The sequence below is a fragment of the Panthera tigris genome, chromosome A1 (genome assembly GCF_018350195.1).
Source record: "Panthera tigris isolate Pti1 chromosome A1, P.tigris_Pti1_mat1.1, whole genome shotgun sequence".
NCBI classification, from domain to species: domain Eukaryota; kingdom Metazoa; phylum Chordata; class Mammalia; order Carnivora; family Felidae; genus Panthera; species Panthera tigris.
This window is the reverse complement of record NC_056660.1, coordinates 89,047,154-89,071,920: the sequence shown is the minus strand read 5'-3', so window position 1 is coordinate 89,071,920 and position 24,767 is coordinate 89,047,154. Positions and strand designations below refer to the sequence as shown.

The following is a 24,767-nucleotide window of genomic DNA, read 5'->3' as shown; positions in this document are numbered from 1 at the left end:
TCTCTCGGTTGTGTCCAGGCAGTCAAGGCTTGGCCAGCAACAAAGACCAGGAGGAAGGCCCAGTCCTGGACGAGTCTTTTTTTTTTTTTTTTTTTAATCCCCTAACTTCCTGAAGAAGCTCACAGACCAATGTAAACAGAAGAGGATTGAAGACACAGGCTGTTTCATTTGTGTCTCTTTAGCCTTGCCCCTAGACTGCCATGTAACTGAATAGTAAGTTCCAGAATGGAATCACACAGCTTCACCTCAAGACAAACAGCTAGGGAAAAGGGAGTCAGTCTGCCAGTCTGCCCTATGCCAAAAGGCTGACCCTCAGGTTTCTCTAGGCCTGCTTCCTGGCCACATTGACGGAGCCACATGCTAGAGCAAATCCAGGACAGGGAGAGATCCAGAGAGCCAAAGCATTGCAGTGAAAATGGAGGAGAAGCTGAGCCTGAGTTAAGGAAGATGAAGGCTGTGCCAAAACTCATTTTCCCTTCACAGAGTACTAAGCTCAGAAGGCAAAATCTGTCCTTGCAACCACCTCCTGAGACATTTGCCTGGGAAGAAACAGCCAGTGGGAGGGAGCTAGGGAGTGTCTGAGAATGTTGGGAGCAGGGAGAATATTGCAGGCTCCAAGTTAGATCTGACCATGAATCAGATGGGGCTTGGGGGGTTGGGAGGGTGGATTCTTACCCACACAGGCTCCCTGATCTTCCCCACCAGGACACCAGAGGAGAAGACACAGGGGAACTGTCCTGGATCATATGTCTTCCATCCAGCATCTGTCCCCATCAGGAAATGGGGTGCCTGGCACTCATCATCTTCAACTCTAAAGGCTAGCTGGAAAGGAGGTGGTGAGGTGAAGAGAATGCCCTTTGAAAGAAATGAGTTGGGGGACAGGTTGAGCTTGAGGTGTCCCCTAAAATCCCTGATGATGACAACAGGCTGCTCCTGAGATCCCTAACTTTGTGTGCTGCCTGAGGACTGGTACCTCATGCTAGCTGACCTGGTCTGCTCTGGGGAGGTGCCAGCAAGGAGAGGCCTGGGGTAGCACTCCAGAGGCCTAGTTACTACCTCTTACTCAGCCTCAGTGTCCCACTCTGGTCCAGCCCCACCCATCCCAGTGAAATAACCAAAGTGCAGGGGGCTCTTAATTCCAAGGTTTAAATAATAACAGTTAAGTAGGATGTACTCAAAACTAAACCTATGTATCCCTCTGACCTAGTAACTTGACTCCTAAATCTTACATCCAGAAGAAGAAAATCCATACATATGTTCACTAAATGACAGATTCAAGTGTTCAAAGCACTGTTCATAATAGCCCCAGACTGGAAACAACCCAAATGCCCCTCAACAGAAGAACAGGTAAACAAATTTGCTCTACTTACACAATGGAGCAGTTATACCAAATTGGAATGAAGAATTTACTACTACATACAACAGCATGGATGAATCCCCTGGACATTAAGTAAAATGAAAGAAGCCAAGCATAAAAGCACACATTGTATGTTCCATTTTGGTGAAGTTCACAAAAAGACAAAACTAATCCATGGCTACAGAAGTCAGGATAGTGCTTGCCTGCTATGGGGAATGAGTGGAAGTGGACATGGGATTTCTGGGGATGCCCATTTCTTGTTCTCAATGTATAACTTTGAAATTTTTTTGGAGCTATAAATTTATGATTTGTGCATTTCTGTATGGATGTCACATTTCAAGTGGAGGGGAGTGAAAGAACTACCAGTATTTCTGGAGTCTATAACAGTGACACCACCCACAAACCCACAACCAGACTCAAGGCAGACCTACTGGTCACACTCACCTGTCCAGCCAGGACCTCTGTAATCTGACTCAAGAAGGGAGTGCTAGGGAAAGAGTCTGGCTCTTGAACCCAGAGGGGAGAAACAAGCCAGAATCACATCAAAAGACACTCTAGAGATCCTCTATTCCATGCCTCCTAGCCCAGGTGTCAGCAAACATTTTCTGTAAAGTATCAGAGAGTAAATATTTTAGATTTCTCTGGCCACATATAGTCTCCATCCACATATTCATCTTTATTGAACTCCTTTAAAATTTAAAAACCATTCTTGGGGTGCCCTGGGTGACTCAGTCAGTTGAGCCCCAGACAATGGATTTTAGCTCAGGTCATGATCTCACAGTTCGTGGGACCGAGTCCCACTTTGGGCTCTGTGCTGACAGTGTGGAGCCTGCTTGGGATTCTCTCTCTCCCTCTCTCTCTCTGCTGTGCCCCACCCCCACCAACTCATGCATGCATGCTTGCACTCTTTCTCTCAAAATAAATAAACTTAAAAAAAAATTTAAATTTAAATTTAAAATTTAAATTTAAAAAAATTTAAAAAACATAAAATTTAAAAACCATTCTTACCTCTTGGGGTTTACAAAAAGAAACTGAGGGCCAGATTTGTCAACCCCTGGGCAACGTAACCAATGCTAGACTGCCCCTCTAGTACCTCTGACAAATGGTCCCCAGTGTCTGTGACAAGGGCTTGCCTTGTCACCATGAACTGAAATTTAATTATCTGCAGTTGAACTCTTGTGTGGGCTTCTCCAACCTAAAAATTCTGCTAGGGGCACATGGCTGGTTGGGTCCAAAGAGCATGCAACTCTGAGCAGCCCCCTCTTCTTTTGTTCTACTCCCCAGCTGGTTCCCCTACCATTCCATGTGTAGGGTACAACCCGCATTCAGAGATGGGTAAGTATTTCAGCCTTGAAAAGCAGTTTCAGTTCTTCTTGTTCAGATTTCCCCTCGTGGCTCCTCAGCTCGGTCATGACCTCTAGGAAGGCTCCCAGATTGTATAATGGGAATTTACTTGTTAGTTTCCTAACAAATAAACACTACCAATAGATGCCCCACTGTAGGCAGGCCAGGCCTGGGTTTCAACTCCCTCCCTTTCCAAACATAAGGTTTTCCAAACCACTAAGCGACAGGCAGTAGGACATTTTTCACCACAGGGTCCCAATCTCCTGACCCTTCAAAGAGGAGGACTTTCTTCTATGGCTCATCTACTACAGGAAGGGCATATAATAGTAGGTGATGGGGATACAAAGATAGCCCCAGTAGGCACTGTTCCAATTACTTTACAGATGTCAATTATTCCAACTTCACAACAACTCTAATATATGTGTGCTACTGTCATCTTTATTTTGCAGATGGGGATATAGCAGCACAGTTGTTAAGAAACTAGTCCAAAGGCACACACAGAGTTAAGTGACAGAGTTGGAGTGCTAACACAGTCTGGGACGAGCCTCAGGGAAGCGTCTCCTTCAAGAGGTTATGCCTAGGCAGAGACCTGAAGGATAATTAAGGAGCTATATCTGGGTGAACCAGTGAAACAAAAGCCTTCCAGGTGGAAGAACATGCCCAAAGACATAGAGGCCAACAGCCTAGCATGAGTGTGTCAGACTTCCATTTCAGGTGGATGGTTCTGGTGGCTTCAGGATGGACTGAAATGAGGGCAAACGACCCTTTAGGAAATGTATCCAGTTGGAAGCTGATAGGGTCAGATCTAGGATGACAGGAAGAGATAGAGAAATCGGCCTAGGTTTGGGGAGATAAAAATCAGCAGGACTTGATGGTTGCATTTTGTTGTGTTTGTTTACTATTTATTCAGCAGATAGGCTGTATGTTCAGCATTATGATAGATGAGCTGCATGTACAATGTTAACAGCACATTTACCATCCCTGCTCTGTAGAATTTACAGTTCAAGTTTGGGCTCAGAGAGGGACAGCAGGGGTTCCAGGGTGCCTTGAAGATTCCATTAGGGCAGGTGGTGTTCCTCAAACCAAATAGTGAGCAATTACTGAGGGGTGCAATCATACCAGTGGATCTTGAACAGCATTTTACCGAAGCAAAATAGAATAGAACATATCAGGGTACCTTGACTGCCATAAGGGAAAGAACAATTTTCAGAAATCTTATTTCTGTTACATATGTGCAAGTCTGTATTGGATTAACATGTGCAATGCACTTCTTAATGAGGGTCAAGGAAAGAAAGAAAAACAAACCTTGTAAAAACCTTGGGTTAAGGATAACCACATGCCTGTAACTGAACACCTTGAAGGGATTGATCATGCCTTACTCATGTTTTTGTTCCTATAATAAAATGGATGGATAAATGGATGGGTTATGCATGTATGTGATAGATGGATGAATTAAATGAATTAATGATGGACATTAATTAAATGAATGGGCAGGTGGATGGGTGGATGTATTCATGCATGCATGCATGCATGGATAAGTGAGGGGATGGTGAATGGAAGCATTATTGATGAAGACAAAAAGATCTATAGAATAAGTCAGCGTAGGGCATACTGAGTCTGAGGTTATCTGAGAAGTTGCAGGACAGTGGAGATGGACATAGAAGTCGTAACGGGCGAGATGAGGGCTAGAAAGCCGAGGCTCTGCAGGTAGTAAGGGATTAATTGGTTTGAGGAGAAAAGTTGGAGGTATACGAGTCCCCACGCGAGATCGTTTGATTTCACAGCCACTCCACGCTACCGCAAGCACCACCCCACTGCGTTCTTGCAGGCCACACCCTCGAGCGTGGCCTCCGTGGAGAGGGCGTTCTCACTACCACAAAGGCTTCAGGCTAGAAGGGCCGAAAGTGCACGAGAGCGCGAGTTTGGATGCCGCTCTCCCCACCCTTTTGGGTCCGTGTCCGGGGAACTGCCTCGGCTGAGGGACTGCTGGACACTCTGTGTCTGGCTGGTGTGGAGCGGTGTAATGGTCTGTTGATTCTCTTTCCACTTCTGCCCATTCTCACCAGTCTTTCCTATCAGGACCGGCTGGATGGCCGTCAGGGCTCCCAACTGTCGCGTCCCCTGGGGCATCATAGAGAACGTAGTCCTCCATTGGCTCAGTCTACCCTTTCCGAGTGTGGGTTAGAGCGCCTACGTCATTTTCTGTCGCCTCGGGCTGGGTGGGGAGTGCCGCCACCAGAGGAGGACGCTGCTGGGTCGGGCAAACCTGGAGGGAGGCAAGAAACGTGTCGGGACCCGGATTTGCAAGCTGAGGCTGGAAGGAAAGTGGAAGCTGCAGCCTGGTTCCGCTCCCGCTCCTCTTGGAGGGCGGCTGAGTCGGCGCCAGAGGGCTTTCGCGCCTTGAGCTGGGAAGAGCCTGAGGGAGGGGAGTAAGGCTCCTTTGCCGGCCTGAGGAGGAAGAGCAGTGTAGAGGAAAACCTTGGGTCACAAGCGTAGCTTGGACACGTAGCCTGCAGACACGTTCCCCGCTCCTCAGCTCGGAGTTGACGCATCCACACCTCCAGGCTGCGCATTAAAATGGCTGGCTGTGCCACTACTCCTAACCCCATGCAGACCCTTCAGGAGGAAGCGGTGTGTGCCATCTGCCTGGATTACTTCAAGGATCCCGTTTCCATAGGCTGTGGGCACAACTTCTGCCGAGGATGTGTGACCCAACTGTGGGGCAAGGAAGATGAGGAAGACAGGGACGGGGAAGAAGATGGATGGGAAGAAGACGAGGACGACGATGTGGAGGGGGCCACCGGTGTATGGGACAACTCTATTCGAGAGGTTTTGTACCAGGGCAGTGCTGACGAGGTGTTCCAGGACCAAGAAGATGATGAACTCTGGGTTGGTGACGGTGGCGTCAGGAATTGGGACATGGACTATGTGTGGGACCAGGAGGAAGAAGAGGAGGAAGATCAGGACTATTACCTGGGAAGCTTGAGACATGACCTGAGAATTGACGTCTACCCAGAAGAGGAGATATTGGAAGAATACGAGGACGACGAAGAGCTGTATCCTGACACCCACTTGCCTCCTCCTCCTCCACCTCCACCTCCCCCACCTCCTCCGCCCCCTCCACGTCAGTTCATCTGTCCCCAGTGCCGAAAGAGCTTTAAGCGTCGCAGCTTTCGTCCCAACTTGCAGCTAGCCAACATGGTCCAGATAATTCGCCAGATGAGCCCCACTCCTTATCGAGGAAGTCGGGGGAATGATCAGGGCATCTGCTCCAAACACCAGGAAGCCCTGAAACTTTTTTGTGAAGTGGACAAAGAGGCTATCTGTGTGGTGTGCCGAGAATCCAGGACCCACAAACAACACAGCGTGGTGCCAATGGAGGAGGTGGTGCAGGAGTACAAGGTGAGAGGCACAAGGGGGGAAGGAGAATGGGGGGGTGAGGGGAGTGGAGAGAAAAACAAGGGCAGCTGGGAGGCAGATACTTGCTAGTTGAATCTTTTTTGTGAGAGATAAGGGCACAGTAGTGGAGAGAGATGGGCATATGTGGACAAGAGACACACTGGCTGAGGCTGATTGGCTTCCCCAAAGGAAGCTGAGCAGAGGCACCAAAGCTGACCACTGTTGTTATTCCCTTTCAATCTGAGTATCAGTGGCATGTCCCTAGTACCAAATTTCACTCTGTTGAGTACTGAGGGTGTACCTGACCAAGACTCCAAGACCCTTAACACATAGGAATGGAAAGCCATTAAGTACTTGAACCATAATAGACATTTGAAACCTCAGAGCACAAGCAGTGTCAAAACAGATGACTGGGGAAACACACACACACAAACATTGCTGGTTTTGGTATGCTGAAATGCCAGGTAGGAGTCATAGACTAAGTGCAACTGGCCATACCCCCTTCCCAAAATCTGAGGTTGCTTCCTCACCTTCAGTGGGGTCTGTTTTCCCTGTAGAGAGAGGCAGAGGACATAAACATCTTTATGATGGATCAAAAGAAGTCTCATGTCCTTACCACTCTCCTTTCCTGGTATTTTATCATGAAAGGAGTGAGGGATTTAGGATGAGATGACCTGGCTCTGCCACTTACTGTCTAAACTTGGGCAGGTCTCCACCTCTTACCTTTACTTTTCCCCTAGGCTTGTTAAAATTAAAAGAGACCATGTACGTGAAAGTTTTTTATAAACCATGAAGCACTAAACAGATGTTTGCTTTTATTTGATTTTCCTGTAATTTGTCTTTGCTTTGGGTTCTGATTTAGTTAATACATTGCTTTCCTGACCTGAGTAGTAGAGAGTTATCTCAATGACCACATAAATAATGTCTTCCTTACCAAAAGCCTAGGTGAATGTGACTTCTAGCAGTACCCAAGGAAGGAGAGGACATCTCAGGCCCCAAAAGTTTTATCTTGGATATTCATTAGCAGCTGCTCACATCTCAGTGTGCTTTACAGTTTATAAAATCTATTTCCTCATGTTCTCCTACAGCAGTGGTTTTCCAGTTGTGGATTTTGACCAATTAGTGGGTCTTAAAATAAATGTGTCATGCCCAGCATTATTTTAAAATTAAACAGAAAATATCAGGGTTCATGGAACATAGTAAGGTAAACATTGTCTTATGAAAGCCTTAAATTATGTGTACACCTGTGTATACTTGGTCTCACAGTAAAACGTATTGCTTACTCTGGGTTGCAGTCAAAACACAAACGCTGTCCTAAGGCATCATACATTAGCTATTATCATCACCCTTCAATTTAGTTACTGGTAAGTGCACAGTGAGACACTACAATCTTAACTACAAATCACTGCTAATTTCATCATACAAACCTGACTTTAAGGACAACCCTAGCACCATGCTTTCCCCCAGGGTAATAAAGTTTGCCTCCAGAAGAAACTCTGTCCTATACTTCTGGTTTTTAGTACAGTGAACCTGAGGAAAGAAGGTAACCTTTCATTCCTCTGCTAGAATTTTCTGTAAGGATTTTGAAACCACAATTTTCACTGAAAGTTAAAAGAGATGGTCTTTTCAACTAGGGAAGCCAGATAACACTCACTTGAAACTTGAATTATTTATAAAACATACCAGTAAACATAAACAGCAAAACCAAGTTAAACAAATTGGGGATAATTCCTTTCAAAATATAGAATATTTAAAAGAAAATAAAACTTTTATTTTCAAACACATACCAGAATTTAAGTAGATGGTATTGCCAAACATAGGAATTACAATGAAGATGTTAAAACTTTTATTTTATGTATGTATAAACTTAGTAATTGGTAATGTAGTTTCGTTACTGCCTTTCATTGGTCAACATATACCAGCAGCATAATTTACAATTTTACTGAAAACTCTCATGATAGGTAACATTATAAGAAACTATTTTTGTATAAAGGTTTATTTCATATTATGCATTATCCATCACACAGTTCTGGTTACAGTGAATTCTTGTCAGCTACCACTTGAACACATTTTTTTAATCTACTTTGAAGGTGATCAAGCTTTTTAGTTTTAGGGACTGAGTAGGGAGTTGTTACTCATAGACTCAAGGAATAGGTCAGTGATTTTTCAGGAATAGGAGAGAAAGGCTTTCTCTCTCCCTCCACAAGTTATATTAGCATTGCACATATGGGGAATGTTATAATTTATAAAAGAACTCCTTGGCTGGTGGGAATACAAAGATAGAACAAGAAACATTCAGAGTAAGGCCTATAATTAATGAGGCATATGAACAGGTTGGGTAGCCACAGATGTTCATTGTGGGTATGATGCTAAGTATTTATACTGCTATTTTTCTTGCATATCCAAGACAATTATATTGTTTCGAGGTCAATGTACTTTTAAAGTTTAATTTTGTATAAAAAGAGGCTTTTTAGCTCTGAAAAGCTTACTTATTTACATCTTCCATTTTGTCCATCCCATGAGTTAGAGTTCATCTTGACTCTTCAAGATAGAATCAGAGGATTATGAAAGTAAAAGCATTTAGATTTGACCAAGGGCACCATTAAATGGTGTCAGGTTTAGGCGGCAGATGGGTGTATAAAAAGGAAATGAACAAAGATTTCACTTGTTGGGGTTCAGGCACAACTGGATGCCTGTATTGCCCTGCCACCCAGCTGCCGCCAATAAAATCATTCATCGTTCTGCAAGAGGGACCAGATGCTTCCATCATCAGTACTCCTTTTTCTGTTTTCTCCTTTGAGGTAGCTAAATATGGCAGCCAAAAAGTTATTTGAGGCTTTTATCAAGTATATATTCACGTTATGATGCAGAAGATAGGGTCATCTTCTTCAGTTGAGTTACCAGTTACCTGAAAATGTTGGGCAGTGACACAATGCCAAACACTGTTAAATTTATGCCATTAAAAACAGTGGAGTATTCTGCAAAGCACAATTCTCTGAAGCTTTAAGATTGGACAGTATTGGAATATTAACAGCAATCTTCCAAAAGCTATGAAAGCATAATATTAAATAGCCCTTTTAATTGCAAAGGAGAAAAAAATGAAGAAATTTGTGAAGCCTTGCATTCCAAGTGCTGCCACAACTTTGAGAGGAAATTGAGGAATTCCAGACTTTCTTCATCTACTTCTACAGTCTTAACTCTGAAATAATGACTGAACATATCAAACTTCAGGTTTTAAAAACTTCAGCTCATCTTTCTTTGCTGTTGAGATGAATCTACTGAAAAAAAAAAAAGTGTGCTTTGCTTATGTTTAAAAATAAAGCTTTAAAAACTGTGGATGTGGTGGTTTCATAAACGTAATACTTGACCACTAAAAACAGTATTTTTGAAGCTGTATCAAATGAACTGAATTGGAAGAAAATTATACGAGTATACTCGGTGGTGCTACAGCAATGGAGTGTTCTAAATCTGGGTTTTTGGCAAGAACTGAAGAAAACTGTGTGTAAGATGTACTGTAGCAATCCCCACCAAGCATCCACTTCCACTGATTGACCCATAATCTACTGGAAATCTTCACCTTGCTGTCAGCATAACCCTTGTGAAAAACAGTAGATTTGATCCCAGTTTGCCTTGATTTTTGAAGATCTGTTCAGAATGCCATTGAGAGTGTTTTCTCTTATGTACTAAGGTTCCTTGGTTGTCAAAGAACTGTACTCAGCTGAATTTATGGACAGAACTGACTTTGAAACACCAATGACAAAATAACTCTCTGATTTTGGAACACCATCTAAAGAGAATTTGTTCTTTAAAATTTCAAAAATTAGAACTTTTGACAGAATGTAATGCATTGAAGCTTAAAATACATTGACCCTGAAATGTCAAAAGGCAAACACCAACATCACTCTCATTATGAAATACTTTAAGCAAAACTTGCCAAAAATCCAGCTACACATAGCAAACTCATGCTAAAAATGTCTAACTTGCTTGGCCAATCTTTCAAGGACTAGATTTCTGAATGTTATTTCAAGACAAAAATATGAAATACCCATAACTATTTTGGGTGATTGTTCTTGACCTTGTTCTTAAAACCTACCTGGGGTCGCTTTTATAAAGAATGTTTTCAACTGTTGGTTGGTTCAATTCCTTTAAGAGGAGTATGTGGAACTTTAAGTCTGTTTGTTTTGACTAGAAACTTCCAGATAAATACTCTAGAGAAATTGGGATATAAAATGTCTAAGCATATGTGAAGACTTTGTTCCATTTGTTATTCCATTTTCTCTTTACATCTTAAAAGCTTTTTTTGGGGGGGGGAGGGGGTGGAGTATATCTAACTGTGGGGAGAGGACAGTACAAGAGTATTGTTAAAGCACCTTGTGTTTTGTTATATCTTCTATACCACCCAAGAAAGATAAGGCTTTTAACAGTGACATAGTTATCACATCATCTGAATAAATTTTTGCCTTCCAAAATTACCCTTGCTTTGATTTTTAGTCATGATACTTGTGAAATTTTAAATAACACTAGAGGGAAAATGTGAAATTTTTACGTATATGAAAAGTAGAGCTATGGGTTCCAAAAACGTTAAGGAAAAACTGGTATATCCATATTCACCAGATATTCATCTATTTATTGAATGTTTTCCCTACTAGGTTCAGCTATTGACTGTTGTATCACAAGTCAGACTGTTTAAACTTGGTCCTCACTACTCCTATGGTTGTACCTGGGACCTCATCTTTACAGACTTGCTACTTATCTGAAACCCTCACTTTAAACTGCACTATGACCTTAGCTCTTTGCCTCCTAATGCAGTTAAACACACTCTAGTTATACCTGCTCTTCAGTTTTGTGGAGGCCACAGTTCACTGACTCCTAATTTTTTTCTTTCCCAATTTAATAGATTCTTGCTGAGCCTGGACCTCATGATTAGTCTTGGCATGAAGAACGGATCCACACTGTAGTCTAGACCAGCGTTTCTCAACCTCAGCACTAATGACATTTTGAATAAGAGAATTCTTTGCAGGTTGGGGCTGTCCTGTGCATTATAGGATGCCTAGGAGCATTCCCTGGACTCTACCCACCAGATGTAAGTAGCACCCCTCCATCAGCCGTGGCAACCACAAATGTCTCCCAACATTTCCAAATGTCTTATGGAGAGGGGTGACAGGAGCAAAATCATCCATGGTTAAGAATCATTGGTCTAGACTCAGGGAAAGTGGTCAAATCCACAGATGTGCCATTACCAGCTTTACTTATGCCCTATAGCCAGTGATTGACATAGGTGTTTAAAAGTGTTCAATGGGGCACCAGGATGACTCAGTCAGCATCTGACAACGGCTCAGGTCATGATCTCATGGTTTGTGAGTTTAAGCCCCATATCAGGCTGTCTGCTGTCAGCACAGAGCCTGTTTTGGATCCTCTGTCCCCTGCTGTCTATGCCCTTCCCCTGCTTGCTTGTGCTCTGTAAAATTAACTTTAAATTAATATTATCTTTTTAAAAAAAGTGTTCAATGGAAAAATAGCCCCACCTACCTAGAACCTTATTAAACGGTCTTAGCATCAGTGTATTAATTGATATGACCCCTACTTCTCCCAGCTCTTGGCAGGCAGGTGGCAAAGTCAGCAAACTTTAAAAAAAAAAAATTTTTTTTTAATGTTTGTTTATTTTTGACAGAGAGAGAGAGAGAGAGACAGAGCATGAGTGGGGGAGAGGCAGAGAGAGAGGGAGACCCAGAATTCGAAGCAGGCTCCAGGCTCTGAGCTGTCAGCACAGAGCCTAACACAGGGCCCGAACTCACAGAGTGCAAGATCATCATGACCTGAGACGAAGTCGGATGCTCAACCGACTGAGCCACTCAGGCACCCCAGCAAACTTTTTTTTTAAGCCAGAGCTGCATATGTCACTGCCATTTGGGAGAGCAAGGCCTATGACAGATAAAGCAATGTTTGAAATCAAGATCTAGAAATGATGAGTAATAAAAGACAATCACTTCAGCAAATATCAGTTTCAGCAGGGCTACAGGACAGTCATTTTTTGTTTTGATTTTTAAGTATTATGCAGAATTTACAAAACCAGAGCCTGCCTGCTCCTGGTGGAGTGGAGTGGCCCTGCTTTAATAAGTATAACGTCAACCCCTAAAGCACTTCCTTAAAACCTGAGTCTCCTCTACTAGCCACCAACCTCTGGCCCCTATGCCATGCCTCCAGAAATCTTTATAGGACCTACAGATTCTATGCTATGTCCCACCCCCAACTCCTGACCCCCTCTGAAAGTTAATCCTGGAACAATGAAAGTTATTACAAATATTTATTGACTGATAAAAGATTACAAAAAGGGGGACACAAGACATTAGGCTGTTATACCAGGTCTGAAAGGACTTTGCAACAATGGAAGTATTCTAAATCTATGCTATTTGATATAGTAGCTACATATGACTTAAGCTCTTGAAATGTGTCTAGTGCAACTCAGGAACTGAATTTTAATTGTATTTAATTTTAATTAATTTGAAATAGCCACTAGTGGCTATCAAGTTATATTGAATTGTATAGTTCCATAGAAAGAAGGCACGTTGAATTCTGGTCCTTCCTAGGACTCAGGAATAGAGGCAAGTCCAAAGGAAAGATGAAAAAGAAATGACACAACTTTCTTTTCCCCATCAGAAGAGGCAGGCTCAAAGGTGATATTTTTTGGCACAGAAGCAAATACATAAAAGAAAGTGGCTCAGTCAGTTGAGCATCCGACTTTGGCTCTGGTCATGATCTTTCAGTTTGTGAGTTCGAGCCCCACATCAGGCTCTGTGCCGACAGCTCAGAGCCTGGAGCCTGCTTCAGATTCTGTGTCTCCCTCTCTCTCTCTACCCCTCCCCTGCTCACGCTCTGTCTTTCTCTCTCAAAAATAAATAACATTAAAATAAATAAATAAAGGCCTTCTTACATTTTTTTTAAAAAATCTGACTAAAACAGCCTTGAACAGTTCCACTTGTGATTCATGTGGATCACATGTGAGAAATGTGATAAGGAACTCTAATGGGAAGGCAGCTAAAAAAGAAACTGCATTACCCTCTTTCCCAAAAAAGCCAAAGCTGGGGCCTCAAAATAGGAGGGGAAAGAAGTATAAATAAGGTTTTACTTGGTGCCTGACTTTTTGAAAGTGGGATGTGGGGCAAAACCTAGCATTAAAGTAGGTAAGTGGGTTCTTCCCTTTTTCCTCTCACACCTAAATCCTGACAGAGAGTGGTAAGGAGATCATGGAGTCCTAGAAGGGAAAGCAGTTTGTGCTGGCAGTGCTAAATAAGAAAAGAGGAAGTGAGAGGTTTTAGGAATAACAGGGCTGAAAAGGAGGAGAGCTAAAAGTGGTGACAAATTTAACTTTTAATTATATAGTCTTTGCCCACAAACCAGAGTCCTCAGAGGTATAATATGAGAACCCCAGGCATAGGGAAATAGCTCATCTTACAATGTGAGAAGTGTAGGAGCTGTGACAGGAGACCAGCAAAGAAGGAAGGAAATGGGCCGCTAAGTTACTACTCTTCTCCCCACTTCTATCCCTTCCAAAGAAGCAGGAAAATGGATACCTCAGAGATTTGAGCTAGAAATAGCCTTAAAGAATAGGTCTTATTCTTCCATAGCTACTGAGGCTTATTCTTCCATAGCTACTGAGGATCATGCTTAGGCCTTCCCAGTCTTTTACCCCATCCTAAAGGACTCAGCAGAGTTGGTCAGAGACTTCTCATTGACTATTCCACCTGGTATGAAGCAGGGCCCCACAAAGATGAAGGACCCAGGTCACCTGGAAGAAGACCCCTAGGGGTCCTGCCCCTTTTTGTCTGCCATTTCCTAATCAGATAGAATCCTCTGTCTACCCTGTCCAGCAAAGGATGGAATTTCTCAGCAAGCTCTGGCTATTTAATCCAAGTGTGAGTAGAAAGAACTGTTTTCTCTTCAGCCCTCTTACAGTGTGGTAAGCTAGCCAGTCTTAAGGTTCCATTTTAACATACCTTCCCAACCCTAGTTCATATGAAATTGTCTTCTTCCAGGAGAAAGCTGAAAAAAGGCACCTTGGGTCATCTTTTGTTTCTTCCTACCACCTAATGTTGTTTTAAATCCTTTAACAAGCCAGAGGTTTGCCTTCTCCTAGCATGTCTTATAATTCTACCTGGCCTGTAGTCACCTGCCTGGACCACACCCACTTCCACAGCCTCTCGCTGTACATCTGCTGAAGTACCTAGGGCCTGGAGAACCCACAGTCCATCTCCCAGGGAAAACCCAACAGAATGCCTTAGCAGCTTTCACTATTAGACTTCAGACTTCTGCCTAAGATGGGCAATGAATATTTATCCAGAGACATAAGTAAATGATATGTGATTTTTTGCAAGATCTGTTCCTGGCTTTGACTTAATAACATATCCCTGCCTCTCACCAGGAAGAAAGCAATAGAACCTACAGTAAGAACAGAACTTCCCATGTTTCTTTCTAATCTTTTTCAGCTTAATTCTTTAGGCCTCAATCATGAATTAGTTTCTATAATCAGAGCCCAATTCTAGATACTGGAGTGAAGAAGGTGGGGTAGGGAGGAGACAGATGGATTAGACATGTTGAATCCCTCATCATAAGGCCATTGGTAAGTCCTCACTCAGTCTCTCCTTTCATAGGACTCTCATGACCCTCCTACAAACCCCCTTGTCTGACTTCTGAACTCTTGTCGTTTCTAGTCTTCCTTCAACCTTCAACCTACCCTCCATTCTGAGACCAAACACTTTACAACAAAATTAAGTCTAGGCAGGAGAGGGATGAGATAATCCTAAAGAGAAAGACCTAGGCCTCAAGACAAATCCAGATTCCTTAGTAGTCAACTCCTTCCTGATAGAGGCTCTCTGGCCACCTTGGGTTTCACTCTCTCCTACCTTCCCATTTGAAACTATCCCTCTAAAACTTCTGCATGCAAACTACTCTAACCCCTCCCAATGGTGATCCTCTGCCTGGAATACCTTTTAACTACTTGCCCTTAACTACTTAGCCTGTGAGGCTAGTTACCAAGATTGGAATCTTCTACAACCAAACCCTCTACCAGCAAATGCAGCATTTGAGCCCAAACAGACCAGTCCCTGACCTCAGGGCACTGAGAAAATCCCTGAGGGATTCAAATAAGGGGAAACTGAGCTAAGGGCTATGCAGGCCCAGCACACCATCACTATGAGGGTATGAAACCAGAAGCCTAACTTAGACTTGAGGGTCACAGAGGGTTTCTCTGGGGTGGCAACCTGAGTTGAGACCTGAAGGAAGCTTAGATTAAGAAAAGTGGGGGTGAGGGGTGCCTGGGTGGCTCCGTCGGTTAAGCATCCAACTTCAACTCAGTTAATGATTTGTGGTTGGTGAGTTCGAGCCCCCTGTTGGGCTCTGTGCTGACAGCTTGGAGCCTGGAGCCTGCTTCAGATTCTGTGTTTCTCTTTCTCTCTGCCCCTCCCCTGCCCACAGTTTGTCTCTCTCTCCCTCAAAAATGAATAAACATTAAAAAAACAAAGAAAAGAACAGTGGAGGTGGAATATGGTGGGCCTTCCCGGCAGAACAAGGTGTGTGTTCTGTGGAGGAGAGAACTGATAGTTGGGAGGAGCAGGGGAGAGCCAGTGTACCCACAAAAGGAGTATGGGCCAGGGGTACCTGGGTGGCTTAGTCAGTTGAGTGTCCGACTTCAGCCCAGGTCATGATCCCACGGTTTGTGGGTTCAAGCCCCGCATCAGGCTCTGTGCTGACAGCTTGGGGCCTGGAGCCTGCTTTGGATTCTGTGTCTCCCTCTCTCTCTGTCCCTCCCGCACTCTATCTCTCTGTCTCCCCAAAATAAATAAACATTAAAAATTAAAAAAAAAAAAAAAAAGTAAGTATGGGCCAGAGCCAACCACACTGAAACTGCCAAGAAACAGTAGAATGAAGGGAAGTCACCCGCTTTAGCTGGCAGTGGGCCCTCTGGTCTTGGCCACATCCTTTTCCCTCAGCCCTTCACCTATCACCCACAATAGTCATCACCACCACATTCAAGGGAAGACCTGTCTCACCTCCTGAATGCTGACAGGAGGGAATAGAGGTCTGTTCCTAAAAGAGAGGCTATGGACCTCTAGCAGGGAAACCAGAGGGGCTTCTCCCAGCTGTATGAGTCTTAGGAATTCCCAGCAGAAAAGACAGACTTCCTTAAAAGAGCATCTCCAATTTCTCCCTTAGGATGCTTACCTTGTGTGGGAATGGAAGTGGTGCCAGTGAGGATGTGGGAGACAAGGGAGCAGCCCAGGGACTGGGACTAGAAGTGGGTGGGGAACCCTCCAGGAGGGGCAGCCTGAGGAGCAGAAAGAAGGCTCTGCAGAGAAATTCTCCCAAAGGCCAGGCGGGGCCCTCCAGCAGGCTTCCACCTCCTAGAGGCCAGATCAAAGACATCTGGAATGAAAAGGCCGGCCACAATAGACCCGTTGTGGGAACTGTGCATCCTGTAGCCAAGGGGAGTCATCCCACTGGAAGGGGCAGGGCTTGAGGTGTGAGGAGTCCAGGTGAGCCCATATGCCTAACTGGGAACCATGGGGACCCAGAGGGAAGCAGGTGTGTATGGGGCTCAACTCCAGCTGGGGCTGAGAAGGAAAGGCTGCCGCTGCACCCTCCTTCCTGCCCCTCGCTACACCCAGAATCGGGGCCATGCCTCCCTCGGTTCAGGAATGCTCTTCAATGACTTTGTGGCTTGCCGGGAGGCCAGGCAGTAACTGGAGGAAAACTCCGAGGGGGAAAGCCCAAAACCTGTAATCTGGTCGTCCGGGGAAGTCCACTACATTCCATTTCTCCTTCTCCTCTGGCATTGCCAGACCGGTACTAATAGGCTCCAGAAGAAAACGCGAATTACCCTCCCCCCTTGGCCGCATAGGATGGGGCGCTAACACAATCCTCTTACAGAGCAAGGAGCTGGTGCACGAAGAGGCCCACGGAATTATGGGAAGTCAAGGGCACTTCCAGAAATTTCGAGCTCGGTAGGCGGCAGGGAGGACTCCGTGAAGGGGCCAGCCAAAGATGGGACTGGGGGAGGGCGGGGCTAGCCTGGGAACCGCCCTCTTCTGGAAAGGAACTGAGAGATGCCTAGAAACGTCGTCCTTGAGCGTCGTCCTTGAGTAAGACCTGGGAGGCTTGTTTTAAACCTGCACCCTTGGCCCTGCCTCAGGGATGCTGATTCCACAGCGGCTCCCTGGCAAAATTCAAGAAAACTGAGAGCCAAATGGTATTTCTCCAGGCGGGTAAACATAAAGTGACTGAGCAATGATCTCTTTAGGGAGTGGAGATAGGAGACGAAGAACTCGTGTTCTTGAACTGAGGAAATCCTCTGCATATACAGGTCAACAGCCAGGGGAGTGCTTGCGCTGAGCATCTCTACTAGATGATGCGTGGAATCTCTCACCTCTCCATTTGTGCCAAGTGCCCAGGGCACTTGGCATGACCCCAGTTATGAACAGCAAGCTGGATATTGGTGTGGGTGAAGGTAAGAGTCTCCCACGACCAGAGGAGAAACAAAATACATGGGTCGAAGTCGAGTTGGACTATATTGTTGGAAAAGCAAGAAGACAGCTAATTGGGGGTGCTATGGTGGTGGGTGACATACATGACTGGGACCCTTGAAGCACAGTCAGGACAGCGTCCTGAAGAGCCATGATTCTTCCCCAAGCCTGCTGGCCCTCTTGTCAATTGCCCCTTACCTCCATCTCAGGGTTTGAGTTTCAACACCTGCAACAATCCAGTTCAAGACTTTTGCACTGACTGTCTCTCCACTACATCTCCTCCCACATACTTTCCATTATTGGAACATTAACTTTCCATATAGCCACAGGGCTGTATCCTACTTCTCCTTCCTCTCTGCTCCAATCTCTCTCTCAATCTCCGTTCCACTCACCCCATCAAATGTAAACCAAAACAAAACAAAACAAAACAAAACAAAAAAACCAGGTCCAGGTCCCCACCGTCTTAGCTCACAGGTGTATTCCCCCAAGACCTAAAACAGGAACTGGTACCAAAGAAATGCTAAGTTTGCCTGCATTTACTCTGCCAGGCACCATTCTGGGCGGCTTTACATTTATTGACTGATTGATTGATTGATTGATTGATAGATAGAGCACAAGCAGGGGAGGGGCAGAGAGAGGACAGAATCCCAAGCTGGCTCCGTGCTCTCTGCGCAAAGCTGGACACGGGGTTCAAACTCACTAACTGTGAGATCATGACCTGGGCCAAAATCCAGAATCGGTGGATTAACTGACTGAGCCACCAAGGCGTCCCTGGGTGCTTTACCTAACTCACTTACTCACCTCAACACCGTTTTAGGTTGATACTATTGTTTCCAACTTCATTTTACAGATGTGAAACTAAAAATAATACACATTACAAACAAAATAATTATGTATAATCCCCCCTTATTTTGCATAAATGATAGTCACTGCTATCATCCTGATCTGTGCAAACCCCCCCTCCCCCATTTAAAAAATATTTGAGGGGCACCTGGGTGGCTCAGTCAGTTAAGCATCTGAATCTGGATTTTGATTCAGGTCATGATCTCAGGATTAGTGAGTTCGATCCCAGTGTCCAGCGTTCTGCCGAGAGCATGGAGCCTGCCTGAATATTCTCTCCCCTTCTCTCTCTGCCCCCACCCCCGTTCATGTGCACCTCCCTCTCTCTCTTAAAATAAATAAACTTTAAAAAAATAAAATTAAAAATACTTGAGAGAGGCGCTGCCAGCCAGCATCATATCTTAATTTCAAGAATGTGCCGTAGCGGGAGGCACTACATACTCACATACCATGAGGTTAAATGGGAGGGCGGTAGCCAGCCAGGCAACCATGTTCCACTGCTTCCCAGTCTGAGGACACCTCCTTGGGGGCACGCCTGGACCCCCCAGCCGGCCTTTCTGTGAGGTGGTTAGGCCCAGAGCGGCTTTGGACCCGAGTCCCCAGAATTCAGAACCCGGAGGCCTTTCCTCTCGCGGACGTTCAGTTTCTATGACGGCTCTCTGCACTCCTGCCTAGACGAGAGCTCGGTGAACGATTAGCGGCCCACGGACCGATTTTTCGTTCCTCCCCGCTTTTCCGCACCGTAACCCATTTTCGTCTTAACTCCTGCCTGGAGTAAGCCCTTCCGAACAGGGAGTGCCTCAGCCAATTCCCTAAGAGCAAAAACCTCTTGATGAAAGAGCTGCTCTCTGAGACAGAAGTCTGTTAGGGTTTAATAATTCACCTGAGCACAGTGTATTTAAAAAAATTTAATACCATATTTTTCATATCGCTTACCATTTCTCGCAGTTCTCACCCAGAAATTAAGCTCCCTCAGCGTTGCCCTCCGAGCCACCCTGCGGAAAGGGCGGAGCTCGGGCTGTGCCACATGGGAATACCAAAGGTGCTGGGCGATCCTGACGGGAATGTGCCGTGCACTTCCCCTCTTCCGCTTCTTAAACATCACGCCCCAGTGAACGTTTGATGGATTCTTTAAAACACTTGACAGAGTTGGTTTCAGAATGTTTTTTGTATGGCACAGCTAAACTATAATGCGTGGCGGAAGGGGACCATGAAGTTTTATCATTTCACCTGCCCCTATGCCCCACCTGGCGCCGCCATCTTAAGCAGAAATGAATCATGGGGGCCGCCATTTTGTTGGAGCGGACGGGTATTTCCGGTTCCGGTGGGGTGCCTTCTCTCTCTTTTCCTCTGCAGAGCCGCGGTGCGAGTGGCTGTGGTGCTAGTCTCTGAGCTATCCAACTCCATCCTTGTCGCCCCGGCGACACCCGCACTCCCCGCCGCCATGACTGAGCAGATGACACTTCGTGGCACCCTCAAGGGCCACAACGGCTGGGTGACTCAGATCGCCACCACCCCCCAGTTCCCGGACATGATACTGTCCGCTTCTCGAGGTACGGGCTGAGGTGCGGGGCAAGGGGTTGAAAGATAAGTGGGTTGCGCGTGTCGCCTGTTGTTTCCAGTGGATCGCGAGTTGGCGGTCCGGAAAACTCCGTCCGCCTGCGAGGTGGGGCATGCGGACCCGGGCCTAAGTCTCAGCCTGGATGAGCCCGTGAGGCATTTTCCACTTTGCAAAGGCCGAGACATAGATCAGCTCGTGGCTGCTAGGATTGCAGGATTGGGGTTTTATTTCTTGCCCGCCTCCTCGCAGATGTGGCTAAGTGTGCAAGAGCCTATACGGGTCGGGCGGGGCGGTGATGACCCCAACATGCCATCTGAGTGCCCATGCTGAGACCCAGAGGCTGTTTCTGAGCTGCCGCCCGGCCCTGTGCCTAGTTTTTCCTGGATGGACTCCCAAGGGGAGTCGTGACGCCAATCTCCTTGCAAGCCCGTGTCTTGTCTTTTCTGCCTTTTTTTTCTTGTCATTCTCTTGTTTGAATGAACACGCTATTGTTTGCCCCCACGCTATTAAAAACAGTCTGAGGTTAGGATCATGTCTGACGCTTAATCGGAAAGCGTGTCGAGTCCCAACACGTTTCAGTGAAAGCTTCCAGCCTTGTAGTGTGTAAATCAACTAAATCCAGTACTTCTGGCACCCTCAGTGGTAGTTGTAGGAAGCCCACATTCAGTCTTCCCACACCCAAGCAGCAGTGTTTATATATTAGACCTCAGAATAAAATTCAGACATTGGACTGTTATGAATGTCACAAAAAGGCATCCATAATCTGCTAAAGGCCTCCACACCTAAGTTTAATTCTAGTGGCGTTGCTTAGTTCTACTTGACTTTTTTTTGGAATAATGAATCACTTAGCTTTGACTAATGACAGCGCTCTCGGCTTGGGGTCCCCCCCCCCCCTTGAGTGTCCTTAATTTCTTGTAAATCCACCAATGACCTTGAGGGATCCTGGATTATCCAGTAGGTCAGTGAGTGGGCTGTGGGATTCCTCACTGGATTTTGTGGTACCTCCCCTTAGATAAGACTATCATCATGTGGAAGCTGACCAGGGATGAGACCAATTATGGCATCCCACAGCGTGCTCTTCGGGGTCATTCCCACTTCGTTAGTGACGTGGTCATCTCCTCAGACGGCCAGTTTGCCCTCTCAGGCTCCTGGGATGGAACCCTTCGTCTTTGGGATCTCACAACGCAAGTAGCTGCTCATTTAACTCTGGGGCACTGGGGGAAAGCTGGGCAGAAATGAGGTAGATGCTGTTGGGAGGTGGTTTCCAAAGGACAGTGAGGTTCATTGTGGGAACTGTAAGGCAGGGCATACTTAGAGAAGATAGTTGGGTTGCTTGGCTTCCATCCTTGCTGCTTTTAATTACTTTTGCAGAGTTGCTTCAGAGTGGGCTGGTTGAGCAGTTTTGCCACATACTGTGGTTGAGAGTAGGCAAGGGTTTGAACATGTTTTATCTTGGGAGCTCAGTCTTTGGATGGTCAGGCATAATGGAGGATCCTAGTGATGACAGATGACATTGTCAGCCAATCCCCATGTGGGAGTGAGGACATGTCCTGCAATTCTGAAGGGATTCTCTGGCATATGCTCAACCCATGTTGTGATCAGACCCATGTCCAGGGTCATGTGAGTAATGGCAGCTCCAGTAAGACCAGGGAAGGCCAGGGAAACAGTCTGATGTGGAAGAATGTTTGCAGAGTCTAGAGACTGACCAAGTCCTCCTCCTTAGGGGTACCACCACACGCAGATTTGTAGGACATACCAAGGATGTGCTGAGTGTGGCTTTCTCCTCCGACAACCGCCAAATTGTCTCTGGCTCCCGAGATAAAACCATCAAGCTGTGGAATACTCTGGGTGTATGCAAATATACTGTCCAGGTAACAGTGAAGGCACATGCAGAAAGCACATGAAGATTCTCTCCCATCCTTCTTAACCTTGGCATTATGTGGTGATTTCAAGCCTGGCTTGGGCTCCAAAGGGGTTCTGTTGATATTAAAGGTTTGGGTTCCAGGGATGTGAGTGCAAAGCCATCAGTGTACCTCCCATGTAACTGAGGGAAGGGGTGAGGGGTGTAGTTTCATGGGACAGGATAGTTTCTCCTTATTTCTTTTCTGTCCTCTAGGATGAGAGCCATTCGGAGTGGGTGTCTTGTGTCCGCTTTTCACCCAATAGCAGCAATCCCATCATTGTCTCCTGTGGCTGGGACAAGCTGGTCAAGGTGAGCTTGAAGTCAGGATGTAGGGCTTTTACCAGCCAGAATGTTCCCATTGCCTCATAGATGGTCATAAGTTCTAACTTTGAAAGCTTTATTCCTCAGTTGACGTTTCCTATTGCTGTTTTCTAACTATTAGTTTTTGATACTTGGTGTGGAATAGTTAATTGAACCCAATATCCCTTGTAGAGCAACGAAGCATTCTTTATATAATCTTGATTGTCCTTAGGTGACCAAGACAAATTCTTTAACCTTTTTTGTTACTGGTAGAATGAAAAATGGCCACCATATCCAGAAATGCTTTTAAAGGTGCCATGCCTTTTTTGTCTTGAGCCTTCCTGACCCCAGTGGATTCGGAGCCAGGTTTTTCACCTATTACCCCCAACCCTCCCATATCTAGGTATGGAACCTGGCAAACTGCAAGCTGAAGACCAATCACATCGGCCACACAGGCTACCTGAACACTGTGACAGTCTCTCCAGATGGATCCCTCTGTGCTTCTGGAGGGAAGGTATGTTCAGGAGCTGGGAGTATTCTACTCAATGGGGGACAGTGTTTTTTTTTAAAAAAATACTTGATAATAAGGTAGCAATCCAAGAGTAAATGTTTGTGAAAATTGTTTTCTAAAAATTATATACACCATACTGTTTAAAAGATTGTTTTCAGTAAAGCTGGTTTCTTAAAGCTGTTGATATTATTAGAATTCTGTTTTCAGAACTGATTGTAGTGATTTTAGAAATTGTCAGGGCCTTGGTAGGGTTGATGGGGTGTCATGCATTAACGGAGGGGCATTCAGAGATATCCTGGTATTTGAATCATTAGCTTTGGGGAAGTTGTGGGAGGGAGAATAAGAATTAAGACAGAATCTTGACAGTTGAGATTAACACCTGGAATAGGTTTCATATTACCCTGACTCCCCTTTCCTCTTCTCAGGATGGCCAGGCTATGCTGTGGGACCTTAACGAAGGCAAGCACCTTTATACACTAGATGGTGGGGACATCATCAATGCCCTGTGCTTCAGTCCTAACCGATACTGGCTCTGTGCTGCCACAGGCCCCAGCATCAAGATCTGGGTGAGTGTGGGCTACAGTTGAGGGCCGAGCTCCTGGCTTTACTCTTGTGAGCCATGGCAATGTTGTGATTTCCTGATATGTCACTGCTGGGATTCGAGCTTCCTGAACAACTGCTGATCATCAGGCTATCAGTGGAGACCCAGGAAGAGCAAGTTACAACTTGCTAGGATTGGGATTTGCAGTGGTGCACGATACTTACCTACTAAAGGATGTCACAAATTACAGCAATTTATTCAGTCTCAGCATAATCAACCTTTTGGTGGTGGGGGGAGGGGAGACAGTCCTATGCATTTTAGGCTGTTTCACAACATCCTTGGCCTCTATTCCTTGGATGCTTGTAGTAGAAACCCTCCTTACCTTGATTTTGCCCCTTTCCCAGGACTTGGAAGGCAAGATCATTGTAGATGAACTGAAGCAGGAAGTTATCAGTACCAGCAGCAAGGCAGAGCCACCCCAGTGTACTTCTCTGGCCTGGTCTGCTGATGGCCAGGTAAGTGGGTCTCTGCTTAAGTGACTCAGCTTTTACCTTTTCTCTCCCCCTCTTTGCTCTTGGAATGTCTTTGACATAAAATGAAACCACAAAACTAGCCAGGTTGATTTGAGAGAACCAAATTAGCTCTACCAGTGAACAGAGTACATGTTCCTGCACTGGAAGGAAAATTGATCTAACAAGCAATGATTACCTACCTTCAGTTAACACTTTGGATAACTTAATCATTTTACAAGAGTATGAGTCCTTACTACCAGCTGTTGCTTCCTCCAGGAATACATACCACCTACAACCTGGTGGTTAGAAGATTGGGGGTCTTAAAAGAAGGGAATGCAGAGTTCCATGGCTCTGACATGACCTGTCACTGTCATTTCTCCCTTGCAGACTCTGTTTGCTGGCTACACGGACAACCTGGTGCGAGTGTGGCAGGTGACCATTGGCACCCGCTAGAAATAGAGAGCAGAACTTTGGAAATAAAACATTGGTTTGCTGACTTATAGTGTCTTTCTCTGATAAGCAAAACTGCTTTCTAATGCTGGGTTGCATCACAATGTACTGTGTCTCAGGTATAGATCCTTGGGGCCTCGCTTAAGCCTAGAGAAAATGTTCCTTGGGAATAGTAAAATCTCAGTTCAATTTGTAACATAAATAATTGAGTAGGCATTTTGTCATTCCTCAAGGTAATATGAAATATTTTGAAACTCAAGTTAGTGTAGTCTGTCAAGTTGTCTTTTTGTTAAAATGGAGATTTTTTTGAACCCTTCGTCTATGATAAGGCAACTCTCCCCAAAAGAGGTTCTGCTTAAGATCAGGTCCTTTTTACTCCCTTCATTGTTGGAGATTAAAAATTATGAAGTCTGCAGGTATTCATAAATACAATCACAGCTGGCTTTTTCTCAGGTAGTGGCTAAGTAAATATGTAGCATGTTGAAGTAGCTTGTACAGTTTCCTTTGCCATCAACTCCTAATGGTGATAAGGC

The 24,767-nt window shown here is 45.2% G+C and overlaps 2 protein-coding genes and 2 non-coding genes across 7 annotated transcripts; all 4 read left to right on the top strand.

Annotated features, from left to right (window-relative positions):
* Window positions 1-4,961: 4,961 nt before the first annotated feature.
* TRIM52 (tripartite motif containing 52) lies at window positions 4,962-11,495 on the top strand. Of its 4 annotated transcripts, none has more exons than XM_042981757.1 (2): window positions 4,962-6,103; window positions 10,998-11,495. In XM_042981757.1, exons 1-2 carry the CDS (start codon window positions 5,279-5,281, stop codon window positions 11,025-11,027), a joined length of 855 nt encoding a protein of 284 aa, XP_042837691.1. In that variant the 5' UTR covers window positions 4,962-5,278; the 3' UTR covers window positions 11,028-11,495. The 4 variants fall into 4 exon arrangements, with proteins under 4 accessions (XP_042837691.1, XP_042837684.1, XP_042837709.1 ...); XM_042981750.1 differs by lacking the exon at window positions 10,998-11,495 and adding an exon at window positions 9,190-10,572; XM_042981775.1 differs by lacking the exon at window positions 10,998-11,495 and adding an exon at window positions 9,173-10,572.
* Window positions 11,496-19,773: 8,278 nt separating this feature from the next.
* On the top strand, window positions 19,774-24,280 carry RACK1 (receptor for activated C kinase 1). The gene is made up of 8 exons (XM_007083055.3): window positions 19,774-20,009; window positions 21,030-21,201; window positions 21,741-21,888; window positions 22,134-22,229; window positions 22,624-22,734; window positions 23,157-23,297; window positions 23,677-23,787; window positions 24,172-24,280. The coding sequence occupies exons 1-8, from the start codon at window positions 19,901-19,903 to the stop codon at window positions 24,235-24,237; spliced, it is 954 nt and encodes a 317-aa protein (XP_007083117.2). The 5' UTR covers window positions 19,774-19,900; the 3' UTR covers window positions 24,238-24,280.
* Window positions 20,304-20,371, top strand: LOC122232347. The gene has a single exon (XR_006209706.1). It is a non-coding gene; the product is annotated as a small nucleolar RNA SNORD95 (small nucleolar RNA).
* LOC122232326 lies at window positions 21,508-21,586 on the top strand. The gene has a single exon (XR_006209675.1). It is a non-coding gene; the product is annotated as a small nucleolar RNA SNORD96 family (small nucleolar RNA).
* Window positions 24,281-24,767: the final 487 nt, after the last annotated feature.